Source organism: Jaculus jaculus, chromosome 4 (genome assembly GCF_020740685.1).
Source record: "Jaculus jaculus isolate mJacJac1 chromosome 4, mJacJac1.mat.Y.cur, whole genome shotgun sequence".
NCBI classification, from domain to species: Eukaryota; Metazoa; Chordata; class Mammalia; order Rodentia; family Dipodidae; genus Jaculus; species Jaculus jaculus.
Window position 1 is genome coordinate 27,074,025 of NC_059105.1, and position 22,644 is coordinate 27,096,668.

The window sequence follows — 22,644 nt, forward strand, 5'->3', positions numbered from 1 at the left end:
TTATTGTTATGACAAAAGAATAAAAACAAGATACCTACTGATTTTCCAGCCAACACGCTACTGAAATTTTCAATTATAATAAGAAAATCTTTTATTTAGGTAATTTATGAAAATACAATTCAACTTAATTCTAAATGAAAGAATATTTATAGAAATAAAACAGCTATGTAAGTAGAGAAAGGTATTTACTAGAAATATAACAAGCTGGTACTGTTAGCAGGGTGTCTAAAGACTGACACGTTATGTAAAACTAAAAGGTAGAAATAGTTCAGAAGAAAAGCGTTTGTGGTACAAATCTACAGAATGTGATTAGAGAGATGGAAAAGTTTCCAGTCATTTATGTAAGCTGATCATTTCAAAGTCTTTTGAGTTATATATGTACATATGAATGCATTAGCATTTCTAGATATCAGCTTAGTGACATAATGGTTTACCATTCAGTCTGAAAGCAATCAAGTGTCCTGGTCATTCCCATTTTGATTAGGAAATTACATAGAAAGTCTTCTATTGCTTCTTGGGTAGCATGCTTTGAAGGAAGAATCGTTTTCTGCTCCTGAAATTTAAATGTACAATCATTCACTCTGTAAATGTCAAGGATTTTATTAATATCACAAATAGGCCTTTCATTAATCCATTCATCTTTTCCAACATTTCTTTAAGTATTATGTGCCAAGGTCTATTATAATCACTAGGGCAAAACATTGTTAAAAACAAACAAATGTCTTTCCTTATATGTAGTAGTCAACTGTTGGAGGCAGAATGTGGATAACCAAACCACAGCTGTCCTCTTACACATGGGCATTAGTTACAAATAGATAGTACCATTTATTAAGAAATATATCAAAGGGCAGAGGCATAAACATGTCTCATTACAGTCAGGAGGCAAGTGCACCAAGCTCTATTTTTACTACAGTAACCTGAAACATCATGAAGATACCCTAAGGTTTTAGACAAGATCCATCAACAACCAGGTTGGTTGATAACCACATCATGTAGATTCTGAGCAACGCCTTTTACAAATGAAGATGGCAAGCAGGACATGTATTCATTTACTGTGAAGGTTTCCAAATATTTATGTTGCACCCCACTGTTTGCATACAAAGTCATCAGAGTTCTCATACATTGTTGTAAGGAGTCCAATTAGAATTTTCAAACCATGCAGCAAATTGGTCAGCTTCATTGGCACTTATAGTCTTTGAATGCTCCTAGAACTGCCCTATGAGGAAGAAATGACAATGCAAACAAATGATATGTTTTTAAATAAAAATTTTCCTCATTGCCATTTCATTAAGCCAATGTACCCATCTAATATTCCTGCAAGTTCAGCTTGTTTTTTCAATAAAATATAGCGCATTAAAGAAGTAGAAAAAACATAACATATATAAGCCTTTTTATCTTTCCAATTAGTATCCAATACCATAGTAATGTTAGTGTCTTCATTTTTGGAAACACTACTGAAGAAGTAATGTGTGGTACAAGAAGAGCACACTGCTGCTCCAGTATGATGGAAATGGATGAGTCCACTAGCCAGATCAGGAGTCACTCAGTGTTCTCATAACCATGTTAGACCATAAGAACAGCCACTTGTTAACATCAGACTTTGGCACAACATACCTGGCATTCTCATAGTCACTTCATGATCTTCAAAATTTGCCATGTAAAAAGCAGATGAAAACCATATAAAACTGTAAAAAATAAATCATCTGCTTTTTACATGGAAATTTCTGATGTATCCCCATTTTTAAAAATTTTTGTTGTTGTTGTTGTTTATTTATTTGAGAGCAGCAGAAAGAGAAAGAGTGAGAGGGAGAGAGAGAGAGAATGGGTGCACCAGAGCTTCCAGCCACTGCAAACGAACTCCAGACGCCTGCACCGCCTTGTGCATCTGGCTAACATGGGTCCTGGGGAATCGAGCCTCGAACCGGGGTCCTTAGGCTTCACAGGCAATTGCTTAACCACTAAGCCATCTCTCCAGCCCTATATTCCATTTTTATAGTTTAGATATCTAACGTTTTTCTGTCCAAATAGTAAAATGTGTAGATAAGAAGGTTTAGTGGTTAAAGTGTATTGCCAACTTAACTGGACTGAGAAGTATCTAAATTAGTAAAGCACACCTCTGGGTATACCTGTAGTTGTGTATATAGACATAGAGACAATAAGCACCTTAGGGCTCTGGTGTAAAGAATGGTTTAATTTAAGTATTTCTAGCCTGTGGCCCATGGGCAGCATGCAATAGCTATGAATACAGCTCAAAATGTCTATAGATGACAGTGTTATATAACAGTGTCAAAAGGTTGGACACTTCTGGTTAATCCATTGATAGACTCAGACTTCAATAAGACTTTTGGAAGGTGGGGATACTGTGGTAGGTAGGACCAAGTTGGAAGACATTCATTACCAGCATTTCCTTGAAGAATACAGCTTGCCCTGGACTCCTCCTGTTAGGGCTGCACTCTGCTTCCCATTTGTCAAAATGCGAGCTGCTACACCAACTTAACCCCAAGGTCCACCCTTGGTGACACACTTAGTCCAACAGGGCTCCACCTCCCAACTGCGCTACTAGGCGGGAACTGAGTAGAAAACTTAATCACAAAGCATCTGAGGCTATAGACACTACATTCAAAACCATCACAACCCCTAAAACCCTGAGCAGGAAACCTTCCAGTCAAATTGTTGATGGCAAGTGTTCTGTCCAATGAAAGAAAGCCAACAAAGAAGGTATTCTCCTTAAAACTACACAAATATAGGTTTTTCAAGTGCATACACTTTCTTCTCCTTGTCAAGAAATTTGCTAATGTATTTGTTGGTGGTTTAGAAAAGCAGGTCTCTGTCTTGTTTTGTTTTTTTTTTTTTTTTGAGGTAGGGTCTCACTCTAGCCCAGGCTGACCTGGAATTCACTATGTAGTCTCAGGGTGGCCTCAAACTCACGACAATGCTCCTACATCTGCCTCCCAAGTGCTGGGATTAAAGGCATGCACCACCACGCCCAACTAGAAAAGCAGGTCTCTTAAAAACCTGAAAGTGGAATTTTCTTCCCACTTCTTATGCTTAATCTGGAAACAATTACACACCAGGTTACACAAAATGCACACATTTACATAGAAATGCACTGAGTAGGGCTAGAGATTTGGCTTAGCAGTTAAAGTGCTTGCCTGCAAAGGCTAAGGACTCAGGTTCAATTCTCCAGGTCCAACGTAAGCCAGATGCACGTGGTGGTGCTGGAGTTCGTTTGCAGTGGCTACAGTCCCTAGTGTGACCGTTCTGTCTCTCTCTTTCTCTCCCTCTCTCTGTCTCTAATAATAAAATAAATAAATTACTCTTTAAAAAAAAAAAAAAGAAATTCACTAGGGAAATAGGATCTAGGAATCTCCAAACAGCTCCTTCCAAAATTGTTTTGCAAAAGTTAACACTGATGTTTATTATTATTAGTTACAATAATATACAAAAGTCATAAGCTGGGACAAATTTTAGAACCTACAATAAAGCTTGACACATTTGCAGAATTCTAAAATGATCATTTTAGCACTTGAGTCTAATAATTTGAAATGCCTTTCCTAAAACTGTTTAAAATCTTGCATAACAATGTACACCCCCCCCCAGGAAATGTTATGAAGGGGCAGAAGACGTGCAGGATGCCTGCCTTCAAGTCTCTGCAGTGTGGTGGCTACTAGCACAGAAACCTGGATAATTATTAGAGAAAGGCATAAGATTCTTTATACATTAATAAATGCTTTCTTGCCATAAATTTGAAAATAGTACTTTTGATAAGATGAATGATAGCTGGAAAGAATCAGAAAACAAGAAAAGCAGAAGAGGTCAGAAACACTCGAAGGGGGGTACAGACCTCATATTTTCTAAAAGTGCCTATGCGGGTGCTTACAGAATATTTATAAACATGGTTCCAATGTATCAGTTATGTCCCTACTCTCTCAAAGAGACCTTTTTCTTTCTATCCCTTTATGAACATGTATGATATGCATACCTTTAAACATCCATATAGAACAGGAATATAAACAACATAAATTGCTATGGTTATGCTTAAGTAATACTTGAGAGAGAAGAAGGAGAAAGAGAAACTGAGCTATAATTTAGTCATGCAGTTCTTTTGTCTTAACATAATTATTACTCAATATCTATTTGGTGAATATCACCAACATATTAGGAACTGTGAAAGATTCTAAGAATTAAATACACAGAAAATACAGTCGTTTCTCAACAAATTGAAAGACAAGTTAAATAAACAAATTATAAAGAATATAACAACATTTCTATTGGTGATAAGGCTAGAACACAAACAACCTCTTCATAAATCTACATGAAAATATATACACCCAATATGTACCTTTATACAATTTAAGCAGCAGTTTTATCTCAATTATACATTACATATTTATCCAATTATGACTTTGTAACTAAATGATGAAGTCAATAAAACACTTTAAAGTAAGCATAAAAATGCAAGTACTAAAAGCTAACAAAAATGTGCCTGCTTTACAGATTACAAAATTATCTTAAAATATTCTGCTCACATGGACCCAGAAATCTGAGAACAAACAAAAATGCTCTAGATAAGTGGGGGAAGCTAGGTAGAAAGAACAACATATCAAAAAGGTAAAGATAGGCAAAAGGCTAGAGAAAATTGAGATTTAAGTAAATTTGGCCAGGCATGGTGGCACATGATTTTAATCCCAGAATTTGGGAGGCAGAGGTATGGGGATCTCCACTGGAAGACACCTTGAGAATTCATAGTGAATTCCAGATCAGCCTAGTCTAGAGTGAGACCCTACCTCTAAAGAACAACAACAAAAAAGATGTAAATAAATTCAAATTTTCTTTTGGTAGCATCTTTTAGATGGAAACAGTAGATCACATAGTGCCAGCAGTATACAATAGTGCAATGACAAAGACAAGATGTGGTTCTAAAACAGATTAAGGTAGTAATGAGGATGAGAAACAGGATGTAGTAGACACAGAGGACATGGAACCTGACAGGGCTCAAGAACTAATCAAATGTTGAATTGTAGAAAAGTTCTGAGTCACATATCAAAATGAATTATATTAATATATTTTGAACTGTTCTTGAATCAGTGAGTTCTTTTAAAACTAATATTTACAAGAGATAAAATAAATATTATATTCCATATGGTCTTAAAATATAAACCTTGCTTGATTTTTTTTTCATTTTACTAATGCCTTAATTTGCATTGTGTCAACTATACTGGCTTTAATCTATAGCCAAGACTTTTTGATTATATAGCACCTGGTTCTATAACTCAAGTTAAATGAATATATTAAGAACCCAATAGTAACGAGTAATTATGTTTATCATGACTTAATCATTGAAATTATATAAGTAATAAAGTCATTTTGCATAGGCCACCATAACAAAAGGACACACAAGCTGATCAAACTTCCCAGACCTGAGCACTGAGTGTGCTCCCAAATGCCTCATGAGTGCTCCCATATCCTCACTCACTCCCTGTGGTACAATCCAGCCTGTGCAAAGACTGTATTGGGACATTAGACCAATTCAGCACTGACTCACTCCCTGTCATGTATGTCTTTATCATTCTGAGAAAGGACAGTCTGAACTGGTCACACTCCCCAGCCATGACCCATGGAGTGACTGCAAGAATAATGAGGTTCTATTCCGTTTCCAGTATGTACATCCAAAACCTGCAGATAGACAGACATATCATGCCACCTACAACAAGGGTGACCAGACAAGTCAACACAAGCTCTACAAGAGCCACTGTGGCTGCATTCTCAAGAAGACAGTAGGGCTATCTCCAGATGGGCAAACCCCAGTAAAACTAAATAACAAGAAAACAAGGCAAGAGATCCTCACCAAGAATGCAACAGTGGAATCTTCTGATGAAAACTGCTTATAGGAAACTCCAGATACTCCAGAATTCCAAAATGCAATTATTATAAACATATTCAACAAACTTCAATAAGGCCATGAACAAAGAATGAAATGGAAGAGAAACAAACTAACAGAAAGAAAAAAAAAAACCTCAATAGACAGCTGAATAAATGTAAAAAAAAAAAAAAAAAGACCTAATAGCTGGCTGAATAAATGGATGAGAATTAAAAAAAATAAATAAATAACTGACTAAACAGTGAAAGAACTCAACAGGGATATGATCAAATGCAGGAATGAATTCCAGGAGACAATAAAAATGTCAAATCAAGAAATGAAATGAAAAAGGAATTCAATAAAGAGATGGAGATTATGAAGAAAAAAATCTAATGGAAAATGACAATAAAATAACCCATTTAAAAGGTTCCCAAGAAAGCCTTGTCAGCAGAATACACCATGTGGATAACAGACTATGAGAGCTTTCGAACAGAAAGGAGGAAATAGATCAGGAAGCCAAAATCAATGACAACTTCAAATACAAAGCATATGAAGAAAACATGAGGGAGGTTCGAGACACTTTATAAGACCAAATATTTGAATCATGGGCATAATATAATGATAAGAATGACATGCCAAGTGTATAGAGGATTATCTTGATAAATTTAAAGAAGAAAATTTTCTGAATCTTGAAAAAGAGTGGCCCGTCCAGGTTCAGGAGGCACATAGGACACCAGATGGACAGAACCAAAGAAGGAATTACCCACATAACACTATAGTAAAAAAAAAAAAAAAGAAAGAAAGAGAGAAAGAAAGAAATAGAGAGTATGAAAAGCTGCAAAAGGAAAACAGCTCATCACTTAAAAAGGTAAGCCCATCAAAATTAAATCTGATTTTTCAATAAAAACTCTAAAAGTTTGATGGTCTAGTCATTGAGTATTTCAAATTTTCAAAGACCATAGCTGCAAATCCGAACTACTATTCCCAGCAAAATTATCTTTCATGATCAAAGGTGAAAGAAAAGACTTCCATGATAAATCCAATTGTATGAATATATGAACACTAACCTAGCTCTACATAGAACATGTGGTGGTTAGAGTCAGGTGCCCCCCCCATAAATTTGGGTGTTCTGGATTGTTAGGTTCCCCAGCTGATGGCAATTGAAAATTAAAGCCTCCTGGAGGTGGTGTATTGTTGGGGTCAGTATTATGGGTATTATAGCCAGTTTCCCCATGCCAGTATTTGGCACACTCTCCTGTTCTTGTTCCCCTTATGTGGATAAAGGGGTGAGGTCTACCCGCTGCTCATGCCATCAGTTTCTCCGGCCACTGTGGAGTTTACCCCCTCAAGCCTGTAAGCCAAAATAAACCTCTTTTCCCCACAAGCTTCTCTTGGTTGGGTAATTTCTGCCAGCAATGAGAACCTGGCTTCAACAGAACATTAGATGGAATGCTTCATACTAAAGAGAAGAAGAAACATACTCAAGAGGCTACATGTGAGGAAATAAAACAATATCAAAACAAGAACATATTTGAAAGCAAATGAATATCAAGAATATACCAAACTGTACATTCTTCAAATTATAGGGATTAGGTCACTCCTCTCAATAATAACTCTGAAAATCAATGGACTCAAGTTCCCAATCAAAAGACACAGGCTAACTGGCCAGACCAGAAAACTGGATCTAACCACTTGCTGCCTTCAAGAAACTCACCTTACCATTATAGATAGGTAACACCTGAGGGGGAAAGGATGAAGGGAAAAAAAGGTATTACAAGCAAATGGAAATAGAAAACAAGCCAGTATGGTGTGGTGGTTTGAATAGATGGTCCACAATATATTCAGTTCTTTATTGTTTATAGTTTGCATCTGTAGCCACCTGGCTGGAGGCAATGTCACTGGGTGAATCTTAAGGTGAGGTGGTGGGTTTCAGATTTTAATCTAAAGATATGTAGTGTGCCTAGCTGGAGTTCCTAAAGTGTGCTGTTTTGTATGGCTTTTTGGTTTTTGGCTTGTGCTTTTCCTCTCTCTCTGCTTGGGCCTGTGAAGGCAGGCCAGCTTCTGCCATTATGGAACTTCCCCTGGATCTGTAAGCTTCAATAAATATCCCTTCCTCTATAACTGTGCCTGGTCTGGAAGTTCATCTCAGCAAACTTGAAGCTGTCTGCTACATATGTATATACTAATATCTGAAAAAATAACACTTTATATCACAAGAGATAATGAAGGCCACCATATACCCATGAAGGGGACAAGAGAGTATTATAATCACAACCATATATGTGCCAAACACAAGTACACCAAATTTTATAACACGAAGTATACTAGACATTAAATGAGAAATAAATCCCAGTACAAATAATGGGTGAATTTAATACCCCACTATTATTAATAGACAGAGGATCCAAACAGAAAACAGAGAAACAATGGAGCTAAACATAAGAGATCAAATAGTTTTAATAGATATCTATAGAACATTCTACCCAAACTCTATAGAATAAGCATTATTCTCAGCAGCTCATGGAAACTTCTCTGAAATAGATCATACATTAGGGTTTAAAGCAAGTAAGTCTCTAAAAATTCAGGAAAACTGACAAAACTCCCTGTATCACATGTGACCACGGAACAATAAAGTTAGAAGTCACTAACAGAAAATATACTAACTATTGACGATTAAACAACACACTGTTGAACAATGAATTGGTTGTTGAAGAAATGGAAAAAAAAAAAATCCAAGTATTTCCAGAACTGAATGAGAATGAAAACACAATACACCAAAATATATGGGACACAATGAAGGCAGTCCTAAGAGGAAAGTTTATAGCTCTAAATGCCTACACTATGAAAATAGAAAGATCCTAAATAAATAATTCAATGATCCAACTAATGGCTTTGGAATAAAAAAGGACATCCCAAACCCAAAACTACCAGATCAAAGGAAATAATCAATATCAAAGCAGAAATCAATAAACAGGAAGTGGATTATTTTTAATTGATTAAACAAAGAGTTGGTTCTTCAACAAAATACACAAGAGTGATAAACCCCTGTCCAAATTCATACAAAGAAAGGAAAGACTCTAATCAACAAGATTATAAATGAAAAAGCAGACTGACAACAGATAACCATGAACTTGAAAGAATCATTAAGTCATATTTCAAAAACCTACCTTCCACAAAATTGGAAAACCTGCAATAAATGGATGAATTTCTTGACTCATATGGATGACCTACAAAAACTAAACTCAAAAAATATGAGTTTCCTAAATAGAGATGTAGCATCTAATGAGATTAAAGAAGTATTAGAAGTTTCTCAATGAAAAAAAAAAAAAATGTCTAGGCCCAGATGCATTTCTTGCTGATTCAACCAAACTTTCATTTTGAACTAAGAACTAAAACCTCCTTTATTCAACTTATTTCACACAATTAAAAAGGAGAGAATGTTTCCTAACTCCTCTGAAGTGAGTACTACACTGATATCAAAATGAGACAAAGACATAATAAGAAAAGAAAATTTTAGACCAATTTCCTGATGAAGTTAGATGCCAAAATTCTCAATAAAACTGTTGCAAACTGAATTCAAGAATACATCAAATCTATTATCCAAATCAATCAAGAAAATTTCATTCCATGGATGAAGGGATGGTTCAAAACATGGAAATTGATAAGCATGATACACTACATAAATAGACATAAGGACAGAAATGAAATGTCATTTCAATACATACAGAAAAGGATCTCTTAATTACTAAAACACTGGAGAGACTAGGGATAGAGGGATAATATCTCAACATAATAAAGGAAATAGGTAACAGACATAAAGACCATAATATGCTAAATGGATAAAACCTTGAGTGGATGTCCACTCTCACCACAGCTATTCAACTTAGTACTTGAAGTCTTAGCTCAAGAAATAAGACAAGAGAAAGAAATAAAACAAATAAAAAATGGAAAAGAAGATCTATAAATAGCCCTAGTTGCAGATTATATGATTCTATACATTAGTAATCCAAAAGAATCCACCAAAACTAGCCTTCATCTGATAAACTCTTTTTAAAAAGTGGGAGAATACAAAATCAACACATAAAAATTAATACCCTCTGGGCTAGAGAGATGGTTTAGCGGTTAAGCACTTGCCTGTGATGCCTGAGGACCCCAGTTTGAGGCTAGATTCCCCAATACCCACATTAGCCAGATGCACAAGGTGGCACACGTGTCTGGAGTTCATTTGCAGTGGCTGGAGGCCCTGGCATGCCCATTTTCTCCCTCTCTCTCTCTCTCTCTCCCTCTTTCTCTCACTGTCTGTCACTCTCCAATAAATAAATAAAAATAAACAAAAAAATTAATACCCTTCATATACAGCAATGACAAACACACAGAGAAAGAAATCAAGGAAGCACTGCCATTTAAACTGGCCTATAAAAAAGCTAATAATATTGAAATATACCTAACAAAGGAAGTTAAAGATATCTACAGTTAAAACACTAAAATACTAAAGAAAGAAACTGAGGACACAAGAACATGGAAAGATCTTCCAGGTTCATGGATTGGAAGAATTAATATTGAGAAAATGGCCATCTTGCCAAAAGAAATATATAGACTCACTGTAATTCCAATCAAAATTCCAAGCACCATTCTGCACAGAAATAGAAAAAAGAAGGTATGGAAATTCATTAGTCCAAGTTCATTCAAATTCTAGTAACTATAGCTACCTGATCTTTGACAAAGAGACTAAAAGCACACTGGAGAGAAGATAGCATTTTCAACAAATGGTCCTAAGAAACTAGATAACCACATATGAATTATAGACCCTCTCCTCTCACCCTGCACAAGAATCAACTATAAATGAATCAAAGACCTCAATGTAATATCTGAAACTCTAAAACGACTAGAAGAAAAAGTAGGGAGAAACCCTCCAAGATATATGTTTACAGAAATGACTTTCTGAATAAGACCCCTGTATCCCAGAGAATTAGCAAACACATTATCATTGAGCACTCTTAAAACTAAAATGCTATTGGATACCTAAACAAGCCATCAACAGCACAGTCAATAGAAAACCTACAGAATGGAAGAAAACTCTTTATCAGCAATAAATCTGACAGAGGCTTAACATCTAGAATATACAAAGAACTCAAAGTTTTGTGGAAGAGGGGGTGGAGAGATTGATACACAAGGTAGGTGGAAGTACCCAGAGGTACTGTGCCCCACACACAATGACTGCTGCTCCCACAGATCATAACCCACCACCCTGTGGTAGATACCAGCAATCCCACTGAGGAGGGCCCTCAATAGAATGGGGGCAGAGAGGAGGGAAATGATGGTAGCATGATGTGTCCATATAAATAGTCCTACTTAAAAAAAAAAAATCAATCAACATACCTAAAAATTCAGTAGGTAAAAATGCAAAAGGCCAATAAGTATCTAAAAAGATACTTATTATCTTTAGCCATTTAATATAAATTAAAACTACTTTGAGATTCCATCTCATTCCTGTCAGAATGGCTATCATTAAAAAATCAAACAATGGGCTGAAGGGATAGCTTAGTAGTTAAGGCGTTTGCCTGCAAAGCCAAAGGACCCAGGTTCAATTCCCCAGGACCCACATTATCCAGATGTACAAGGCAGCACATGCATTTGGAGTATGCAGTGGCCGGAGGCCTTGGTGCATCCATTTTCTCTCTCTCCCTCTTTCACTATCAAATAAATATAAATATAAATATAAATCAAATGACACAAATGTTGGTAATGGTTTAGGAAAGAGGAACCCTCATTCACTGTTGATGAGAGTGCAAACTTGTAAAGCTACTATGGAAATCAATATGGATGTTCCTCAAATATCTATAAATAGATTTACATTTGATCCAGCTATACTACTCCTGAGCATTTACCCTAAAGACTCTATTCTTTACTGTGGATATAAATGCTCAGCCATATTTGTTGCTACTCTGTTCAAAATAATTAGGAAAAGTCAACTGATGAATGGATTATGAAGATATGGTACACATACACAATATAATTCAACTCAGCAGAAAAAAATGAAATTATGAAATTTTCAGGAAAATGGACCTGGAAAATGTCATACTAAGTGAGGCTGCACAGACTCATAATGACAAATATGACATTGTCTTCTCTCATATGTGGATCCTACCATGGAATAATGTGGTTCGTTTATCAACTGTTATAAGTATCAGTAGTACTGGTAAGGAAGATAGTTGGAGAGAAGAGAAACAGGAAAGAATGAGAGTGAGGCAGGCAAGTGATGGCACAAAATAAAGGGAGTGGAAGGGTCTGAGGAAAGACTGGGGTAAGAGAGGGAGGGAAAAGGAGAAATACACAGAACTAATGATGATCAGTACCATAGAAATCTTCCTCTTGATTATCTAATTAAAACATAAAACACTTAATAAGAAAATGGGGATAGTTTGGGCAGAGGCATCCTGCAGGGGGAAAAAAGCTTTATCCTTAAACCATAGGCTGTTGCTAAATCTGAGTGCAGAATTGGGTTACCTTCCCACACAGTGATCAGGCAGGTCCATAAGGCTGCCAAAACAAGTCAGGCCATTGCTAAAGCACTTGGTTACCTACCAGATCTAAACGGTAAGACCCTATTGCTGAAGACATCACTGACTGTGGTCTCAAGAGATTGAGAGATCATACTAGAACTAAAATTAAACCCAGCTCCCTGCTCTCTAGCTCTCATAGTGGTACGAGAGCTGCTGTGGATAAAAGATCCCAACAACATGAGCAAGCAGGGAACCCTACAAGCTATAAAATTAACCAACCAGGCAAGATGTATACACTTGTGTAATAGTAGCTTTGAAGGTAATCAAAAGTTCTCTATTAGATATTAGGCCCATTTCGTGGAAAGGAATTCATACTTGGTACTGAGAATCAAGTCACAAGCCTATGGCTTATGTTTTAGTTATCTTTGTGGTGCTGCAATAAAGCACCAACCAAAAGCAATTCATGGAAGTTTTTATTTTGACTTACAGTGTTGATGGCCAGCTTCATTATGGCAGGGGAAAGCATGGCATGAGCCGAGGCTGAACATCACCTCCGCCACAGCAGGTAGAAAACAGCAACAAGAGAATGAGCCAAGTTCTAGCAAGTAAAAGCTGGCTATTACAGCCTTAAGCCCAGCCCCAACAACACACCACCTCCAGCAGGGCTCCACATCTCAGCTGGGGACAACACATTCAAAACACATGAGTTTATGGGGGACATCTGCTTCAAAGCACAGCAGTGCCTCAGCTGCTTGCAGTAATTACAGCATTTCTACTCAACTTTATAATATCATAACTATTTTACAGTGCAGAGGATCAAACATGGAGCCTCATACTAGGTTCTCTACTGCTAACCTACATCTCCTCCCCTATTAGCACTGTTTGCTTGACATCTTTGAAGAAAATTTTAATATCTGGTTAATTCCTACTATATTTTATAATATAGAAGAAAATATATCTTGCTAATAACAAAACTGATAAGATCATAAGAAAGTTCATTTCATAAGCATACTCTATCATCTTTAAAACAGAAATCCCCTAAAACAACTGAAAGCTGCATTCTGAAAACTAACATACTGTTGATATAAAAAAAGAAAATAGAAAAATTTAACAGGTATGTTTATGATGAATTCATAGTTTCCTAACAACCCAATGAAAATTTTGTAAATTTTTACATACTTTTTTAAATTTTACATACTTTTGTAAAACTTTACATCATATAAATAACTCCAAACCAAGGCTATTTATAGATCTTCTTTTCCATTTTTTATTTGTTTTATTTCTTTCTCTTGTCTTATTTCTTGAGCTAAGACTTCAAGTACTAAGTTGAATAGCTGTGGTGAGAGTGGACATCCACTCAAGGTTTTATCCATTTAGCATATTATGGTCTTTATGTCTGTTACCTATTTCCTTTATTATGTTGAGATATTATCCCTCTATCCCTAGTCTCTCCAGTGTTTTAGTAATTAAGAGATCCTTTTCTGTATGTATTGAAATGACATTTCATTTCTGTCCTTATGTCTATTTATGTAGTGTATCATGCTGAGAGGGCCTGAATCTGGTTTTCAGCAACCATGTAAAAAGCTGGATGTGGCCACACATACTTGTAACCTCATCCTGTGGGGATGGAAGTATAAGAATTTCTAAGGCTCACTGGTCAGATAGTTTGAATAAAAATGGCATCCCCAGTTTCAAAGAAAGACTGTCTCAAGGAAAGATCGAGCAACAGTGTACAAATGTGACTATATATACCTGTACATATGTTTGCATATACTATACATACACACACCACACATACTACAAAGGTAACACACACACACAAAAAAAACCTTCAAAACTCATGTTAAAATAATACCTAATGAATTTAATTATTCTTAACTGATACATAAAACAAAATTAAAACAGCTTATCACAACAAAAAAATAAAATAAAATAAAACCTAAAAGAAGTTAAGCAGCTCTAAATATGCCACAAATCTATAAAGTTAATACTTATAAGGTTACGATATTAAAAGCTCCCAGTAACAGATGAGGTACTGATATTTGTCTCAGTAGTTGTCACGGATACTACCACACAGTTCTTCTTTGATTATCCACATTTATGAGTACCTTCTAGCTTGGTGCAAGAAAAAAGAAATGACGACAGTTTGATTTATAATTTTGTCATTTATTATCCCTTTATTTACTCTCTTACAAGACAGGTATTTAGATCCTACTTTGTAGCAAGCATTTCTAGTTTGCCAAAGACTGAAACAACTGGGTGATACACATAAAAATTTTAAAGCCCTTACTTAATGATGTTAAGCAAGAAAAAGAAAGATAAGCAGTAAATGAGCAAATTTCCACTTTATTCTAAATGTTATAAATTATTATATTGAGATACAACAAACTATAAATTACTAGAAGTTACTACACTGAGATATACAATAGACTAATTACATATTATTATAAATTGCTGTATGGAGATATACAACTAACTAATCATAAATTATTAGAAATTATTGCACTGAGATATTCAACAGAATAATCACATATTATTATGAATTATTGTCCTGAGATATCCAACAAACTAATAAATCTGTGCACTTGACACCACTGGGCATGAACCAAGAAGAAACTTATCTGTAGGATTCATAAGAAGATGTACTTCATCATGAGCAATAGTGTGAAATCCTGGGTTTTTTTTTTTAACTTTTTGTTGATTGTTAAATAAACAGACATTTGGAAAACTTAATTGATTACTAGACTGAATATGTCTACTAAATACTAAAAGCCTGAAACAAGGGCAAGGTATAACATACCACCTTGCACTGAAAAAGTCACATCTGCAACTAAATCAAAAAGTATCCTTTTAAATTAATGTTGGTGAGAAATTATAAAGCTTTTTAGAAATAGTTTTTCTAGCCTCATGAAATTGCAGTCAATTTTTAAATAAAGCCTTAAATTCTATAGATATACCATGAATCTTACTTACCTTTAATTGGTATTATAAACCAAAAGAATTTCTCATAATATCCTTAAAATATACTGCATGAACCTCATAAGAAAATGACACAAGATAGTAAGCACTCTCTATATGCTCAATAATTCCATGAAAAACAAAGCTACAAAATACGTATGTAAAGTTAACTATAAAAATTATATAGCATACAAGATTGTGAGTATGAGTGCTACAAATTTTTAGTTTGCCCTTTGTGATATTAGTCAAAGTTCCCAGGGAAAATCATCATGTGGAAAATGGTGATGCAAATAAATACTTTAGTTTCTTTAAGTGAATGCTTGATGACAAATGCAAAAAGACACGGCAAATGATAGAGCTTCATGTTACAGGTAATGTTTGATTTGCTTTCAAAACTTCATATAAGCAGTATTCCGTAAAATACAGGCTATAATAGTATTCAAAATGCTTACCAGAATTTTAGTATCTGTAGTGTGTTCTTGAACCAAATGAGTTGCTTTTGCCAGATCTTCTTCCCCTTCTGGAATGCTGTAATTGTCATCTGGTATCTAGACCATAGAGAAAGACCAGACGAATAAGCACAAGTATGAAGTACCAGACAGCAACCCCCTCATCTAAGGGATACATTTTAACATTCTGAAGATGCTTGAAACAGTCAGTATTTCCCAAATTTATGTGTGTTAGTTTTCCCTACATATGCTGATAAAAGCTTGATTTATAAATCATTAGCAGGAAGACATTAGTAGTAACATCAATAATAAAATAGAAGAATCCTAGCAGGGCATGATGGCACATGCCTTTAATCCCAGAACTCAGGAGGCAGAGGCAGAAGGATCACTGTGAGTTCAAGGCCAGCTTAAGACTACAGACTGAGTTTCAAGTCAGCATGGACTACAGTGACTATCTCAAAAAAAAAAAAATTAGAACAATCTTAACAGTATAGCATAATAAAGCTTAAAATCTTATTCTTTATTTATGTAATTTTCAATTTAGTAGCTTACAATATAAATGACTATGGGTAATTGAAACCCAGTGACAGGTTATAATATTGAGCAAAACCTCACATACTATTGTGTGCGGAAGTCAAATCTACATCTAAATGAAGAGTTCTTTTTAATTGATGTTAACATGAAAATATAAGTGGAGACAGCAATATTTCATATCATTAAAATTTTTCTCCACAAACTAAAGTACCAAAGAAATAGACTTCCTGTAAAACATCACATCATTTCACATATATTTGAAAACAGATAACTAACAAGCAGACAACTCTCTGACTTCTTTGTAAATGTCACTCCATGTCACTTGTCATGAACTCTTACAGGCAAATATGTTCATCTACATGGCCAAATGTAATCTAATAATTCCACCGAAAACAAAAGAGAAAAAAATGAGACTTTCTAGCTGCCACCCTTTTCTCCCCAGTCCAGTGTTTTCTCCAACAAGACATTTTCATAACTAGCCACAGTAAACCTGTAGTTTATTACAAAATAATGCAGTGTTAAAATCTTAGAAGAATGAAATGAATGGCTTACATTCATGAGAGTTAACACTCATCCCATGTGCTAATAACTACTCTCAGCCCTTTACATTTAATCCATAACTTCATAAGGTCCGTCTAATTCTTCCTTTACTAAAAGCCTGCCTCCCATGTTTGTGCTGCCTTTGTTGAACAAACCACACACTGTCATGCTCAATTCCAGAGATTCATTCATAGGTTCTGCCATGGAGAACTGATTTTATAGTCCATGTCTCAGGAGCAAAGACAGGCTATAATCTGAGAACAATAAATTAAAAGAAAGTTCTGAGAATATAATATATATATATATATATATATACATATATGTATGTATATATATATATATATATATATATATATAGAGAGAGAGAGAGAGAGAGAGAGAGAGAGAGAGAGAGAGAGATGTATATGTATATATAATCTCCTGAGCTCCGATTAGTTCTGTGATATTGACTCCCTGTCAATAGCAGAGTGGCTATTAGGAAAAAGTGCCTCAACAGAAACAACACTATATGGCCAGGTACACAGAACTCATGAAACTAAATAGCCAAATGTATTACCAGTAAAAATATATAAACAGCATTTTCCAACTCAATCAAGGTCTCAAATACCCTATCTGAGTTCAAAAACTAGTGCCTCTTAAGGAGAAAAAATCACTTACATGTTTCAGAAAATAAATGAATAGTTCATGAGAATGACTACAAAATTTATTAATTATATATGTTAAATTAGCAAATTACCTCTTCATATTCACAATCATCTTCAGATGGCTCAGTTATAGTGACCTCTGAATATCTTGTCAAGTTTTAAACTCAAATAATATGGTTTAATATCATGAAAAATTTGATTTCACTTTAAATACAGTATTGGATCTAATCATCTTACTAAGATTATCTTACAAACACTTATAACTCATTTTCAAGTATTTTTGTCTCACTAAAGCCTATAAACTTAAACATAAACTATATTAGTTAGCATTTTTATAACAAGCAAATCCATGAAAAACTATATTTATAATTTGTCTATCTGACTACTACCAAATAACCTCTAGCTTGATTTTTAAAAGGTGTCTGCAAAAATACAGAGTGTATTAAGGTAATATAAATTGAAAAAGAAAAAAACCATAAACTTTAAAAAATTATCTTAAACCAAAATGAATTTTCAGAACTCCTAAGTAAATTAATCATAATGTAGCATGACTTTACTTAGTTTAAAATATTGTGAATGAACAAAATACAAGCATGTCAATATTTAGAAATAAGTGAAAACCGCAATCTGGTGTTTTCATCAAGAAAATTTACTTAAACCTCTGCATTTTAAAAACATCACAATTTTAAATTATCTTCATAGATTCTCTAATTTTAAGCAAATATAAATTGCATAGCAACCATACGTAATTCAATTGTACAAATAAATTAAATATCAATATTATTCTAAAAAAAGAATTTTAAGAGCATTACTATAAAAACTTTATCTAAAGTGGTTCTACTAACAATGAAGTTCTAAAATACTTCATTAAAAGAAACAATAATTAACACCAGTAATAGCTTTGAGGTTTTGTTAGGAGGTGTCAATTGGTTGGCTTGTTTTTTTTTTAAATATTTTTATTTATTTATTTGAGAGTGTCAGACACAGAGAGAAAGACAGATAGAGGGAGAGAGAGAGAATGGGCGCGCCAGGGCTTCCAGCCTTTGCAAACGAACTCCAGACGCGTGCGCCCCCTTGTGCATCTGGCTAACATGGGACCTGGGGAACCGAGCCTCGAACCGGGGTCCTTAGGCTTCACAGGCAAGCGCTTAACCGCTAAGCCATCTCTCCAGCCCTGGCTTGTTTTTTTAATTATTATACTTTTATAGTCCTGTCTTATCTTCCAAGAGTTAATGTTTGGGGCTGAGAAGATAGCTCCGTAAATAAAGTGCCTATCTTGCAAGGATGAGTGCCTGAGTTCAGTCCCCAGGACCCAGGTTAAATTGCCAGGCATAGTGACACACACTCCGACAGTGTTGGGAGGCAGAGACAGGAGAATCCTTGAGGATTGCTGCCCAACCAGTTTGCCTTATTTGGTGAACTCTGTGCTAATGAAAGCACCTGTCTCAAAGAAAGAAAATGTTAACAATGGATGGCACCTCAAGAGTGATGCCAAAAGTTGTCTTCTGGACTCCACAAATGCATGTAATCACCCAAATCCCCACACACATATGCACAGAAAATAGTTAAGTATATACGACAATTTCTGTTGTTTGTATAAAATTTACTGTTTAATAGGAACCAGGCACCATCCTACCAGCTATCCATTGTACTAAACCATATGATCCTCATCCTTTCTACAGAGCTGGAACTATTATTATCTCCATTTTACAATCCAAGACACAAGTTTCTGGTAAAGACTAAACAGAGTCTGGAATCAGCCCCAGAAGTTGAGGTTTGACTATGTTACATTGCCTCTCCCTCTTCTGTACAGCAATCCTGCACTGAATGAATATGTGAAGTATTTGACAATTATCTCCCATGGATAAGTAAATTCTTATTACTCAATTCCATAACAAGTAATCACTATTCATTGTCTACCTAGCCCTATCACTGACATGAGACCCTTAAACCAAATTCAGTTATGAGCATTCCTCAAATACCAGATACATGTCAAAAAGGCAGTATTTTATCACCACACATGAGTGTCTCTCTCAATACTATAATGAAAATTAATCTGGCCTTAAAAATAACTATTTCAGGACTGGACAGATGACTTGGCAGTTAAAGCATTTGCTCACAAAACCTAAGGACCCAGGTTTGATTACCCAGTACCCACATAAGCCAGATAAACAAGCTGGAGTTCATTTGCAGCCCTGACATGCCCATTCTCTCTATATATACCTGCCTCTTCCTCCCCCCCTTTCCATCTGTCTCTCAAATAAATAGGTAAAACATTAAAAGAATAACTACTTCAAAGATTAAGCAACAACTATCCCAAAAGTTATACACCTAAAATCTAGATTGTAACTTAAATCCATTCATATTAAATACTACAAGGAATGACACACCATCTATATTGTTATCTATTGTTACAGTACAATCTCCAATAACATTTCCTTCATTGACCTATGATACTTTGCCAGCATCTCCTCTGAGAACACTGAGCTTTCACAGAATCTGCTTAAATAACCTCATCTTTCACTAAATACCCAACTGAAAATACTTCTGACAAGAATAAGCATGTTCACAGTGATATGGCTGTTGACAAAAGTACTTCTAACATCTGAAAAATTGCCAGTTCCAGGGTCATTCTGTTACTTAAATAAAATGTATATTGGTCTAACAGTGAACTCCAGCTACCAAAATATGTATTTGTTACTTATTGATGCATAACAAATCACCCACAACCCAGGGGTTATAAAACAATAGGCAAGCACTGCCAATTTCTATAACATAGATAAACCTGGAAGACATGTTCAGCAAAATGGATCAGATATGAAAAAATAAGCATCCATGGTCTCACTTATATTTGGAAACTGAAAGAAGTTCAATTCACATAAAAAGACAATAGCCAGTGGGTCCTATGTGTGGAGGGGTGGAGAAAATAGGGAGATGTTGGTCAAAGAGCACACGCACTTCCAATTACAAGATGAGTAAGTTCTAGAGACCTAATTTTATTTTATTTTCATTTATTCATTTATTTATTTGTTTGACAGAGAAAGAGGGAGGGAGAGAGAGAAAGAGAAGACACACCAGTGCCTCCAGCCACTGCAAACAAACTCCAGATGCGTGTGCCCCCTTGTGCATCTGGCTAACGTGGGACCTGGGAAATCAAGCTTGGGTCCTTTGCCTTTGCAGGCAAGTGCCTTAACCGCTAAGCCATCCCTCCAGCCCTTTAAAAAAAATATTTATTTATTTATGTATTTATTTATTTGACAGAGAAAGAGGAAGGGAGGGGGGAACCTCATTTTATAGAATAGTGACCAGTTAATAATTTATTAATTCATGAGATTTGCAAAGAACACAGGTTTTAAGTATCATGACCATAGCAAAAATTGAGGTCCATCAATACTTTAAAATTAGAACTACCTGAGTACATATGCAAAGAAATCTAAACTAGCATACCACAGAGATATCTACATACACACACATACATGCACACACACACACACACACACACACACACACACACACGTATATTACAACTCAATTTACAATAGCCAAGTTATGTAGTCAGTCTAGCTACCCTTCAACAGATGAATGCATAAATAATATGTAGTACATACAATGAAATTTTATTCAACAATAAAGAATAAAAATATGTATTTACAGGAAACAGAACTGAAGATCATCATGTTGGGCAAAATACATAACTCGGGAAGACAAATAATGCATGTTTTCTCTTATCTGTGTAACTTCCACAAATATAATCTGAAAGTAGTAGGGGGAGTCTATGGCATAAGGAGACCATTGGGAGGTGTAAAGATAAAACAGTAATGGGAGATCTAAAGGACATGACATACGTATGTTACAATGACAATGAAATACATTATCTTGTATTCATCTTAAAAATAAAGTCAGACATGGTGGCACACACCTTAAATCCCAGCACTCAGAAGGCCAAGGTAGGAGGATTGCTATGATTGTGAGGCCAGCCTAAGACTACAAAATGAATTCCATGTTAGCCTGGGCTAGAGTGAAATTCTATCTTAAAAATAATAGTAATAAATAAATAAATGTAAAAAAGTTAAAGGTAACATTATGAAGCAGATTCATTAGCTCAGTTGTAATCATTTTACTTGTACTAGATATGTGTATCAAAGTATCACATTTATTACATGGTATACTTCGAATATATGTAATTTGTATTTATTAATTACATCTTAATAAAGCCCAAAAAGGAAAACAATAAGCATTTATTATCTCATAGATTATGTAGGTCAAGAATTCATTTGCCATTCAATTGTATGATTGTGAGTAGTCCAAGATGTAGAAGCCACAATAATTTTTAGAACCAAGCCTCAAAAATCAGAAATTATCAATATTATTTGTACATCTTCCAAAAGCTACACAGCTGAAATGTGCATGTAGTCCTCTTGAAGAAGCAAGTGTACTTTGGTGTAGATAGATACATAGATAGATAGATAGATAGATAGATAGATAGATAGATAGATAGATAGATAGATTTTTATTTCTATTTATACTTATATTTATATTTATATATATGCATCTGTCCTCTGGCTAGCTAAAGACACATGGGCAAATGTACAAGCTCATCTAAAGTAAAAGTATGACCACTGGTATATATGCAGGTCATAGGATATATAAAAATAAGTATGTGTGTAAATTTGAGGAGAAAGGGAAATAGAAATAAACATAAGGCCCCAGCACATCCCACAATCCAATGGACTTATAAGCCATAAACTACAAACTTGACTCAAAACTTCCAGGCAGCCAGCATAAAGATAGGATTGCAAGCAGATGACAATTCAGTATTCATTCAATGAAAGCAGATGAATTTCTCAGCATATGTATAGTATTTTCTTGTTCCACAGTCTCAGAGGAATTACTTTCCAGGGTTTGCATAAAGAGAACACTGGATTGAAGACATGTTCATTCCCGTGACTCTTGAGACAGCCTTAAAGACATTGTAAGAAGGATCTAATGTTCACCATGCTTAAAAAAATCTCAGAAAGTATTTCTTTGGGAAGCCAATCTTGCCAGAGAGGAAAGGGGGAATTCATGCATAACTGCCTGAAGGATGAAACCCTATCCTCTGCTTCCATCTCACTGTACAACATTCTCTTCTGTAATTCAGCTCATAGGTGATCTTA

General features: G+C 35.1%; 1 protein-coding gene across 8 annotated transcripts in view; it reads right to left on the bottom strand.

The window, feature by feature from the left end:
- Positions 1-22,644, bottom strand: part of Spag16 (sperm associated antigen 16) — a 901,897-nt gene that overhangs the window by 870,912 nt on the left and 8,341 nt on the right. For all 8 annotated transcript variants that reach the window (XM_045148110.1, XM_004653697.2, XM_045148111.1 and 5 more), the window contains exons 2-4: positions 17,581-17,627; positions 15,774-15,869; positions 435-553 (exon numbers count right to left, since the gene is read on the bottom strand). In XM_045148110.1, coding sequence (XP_045004045.1) covers positions 435-553; positions 15,774-15,869; positions 17,581-17,627 — 262 coding nt within the window. The remainder of the gene's footprint in view (positions 1-434; positions 554-15,773; positions 15,870-17,580; positions 17,628-22,644) is intronic.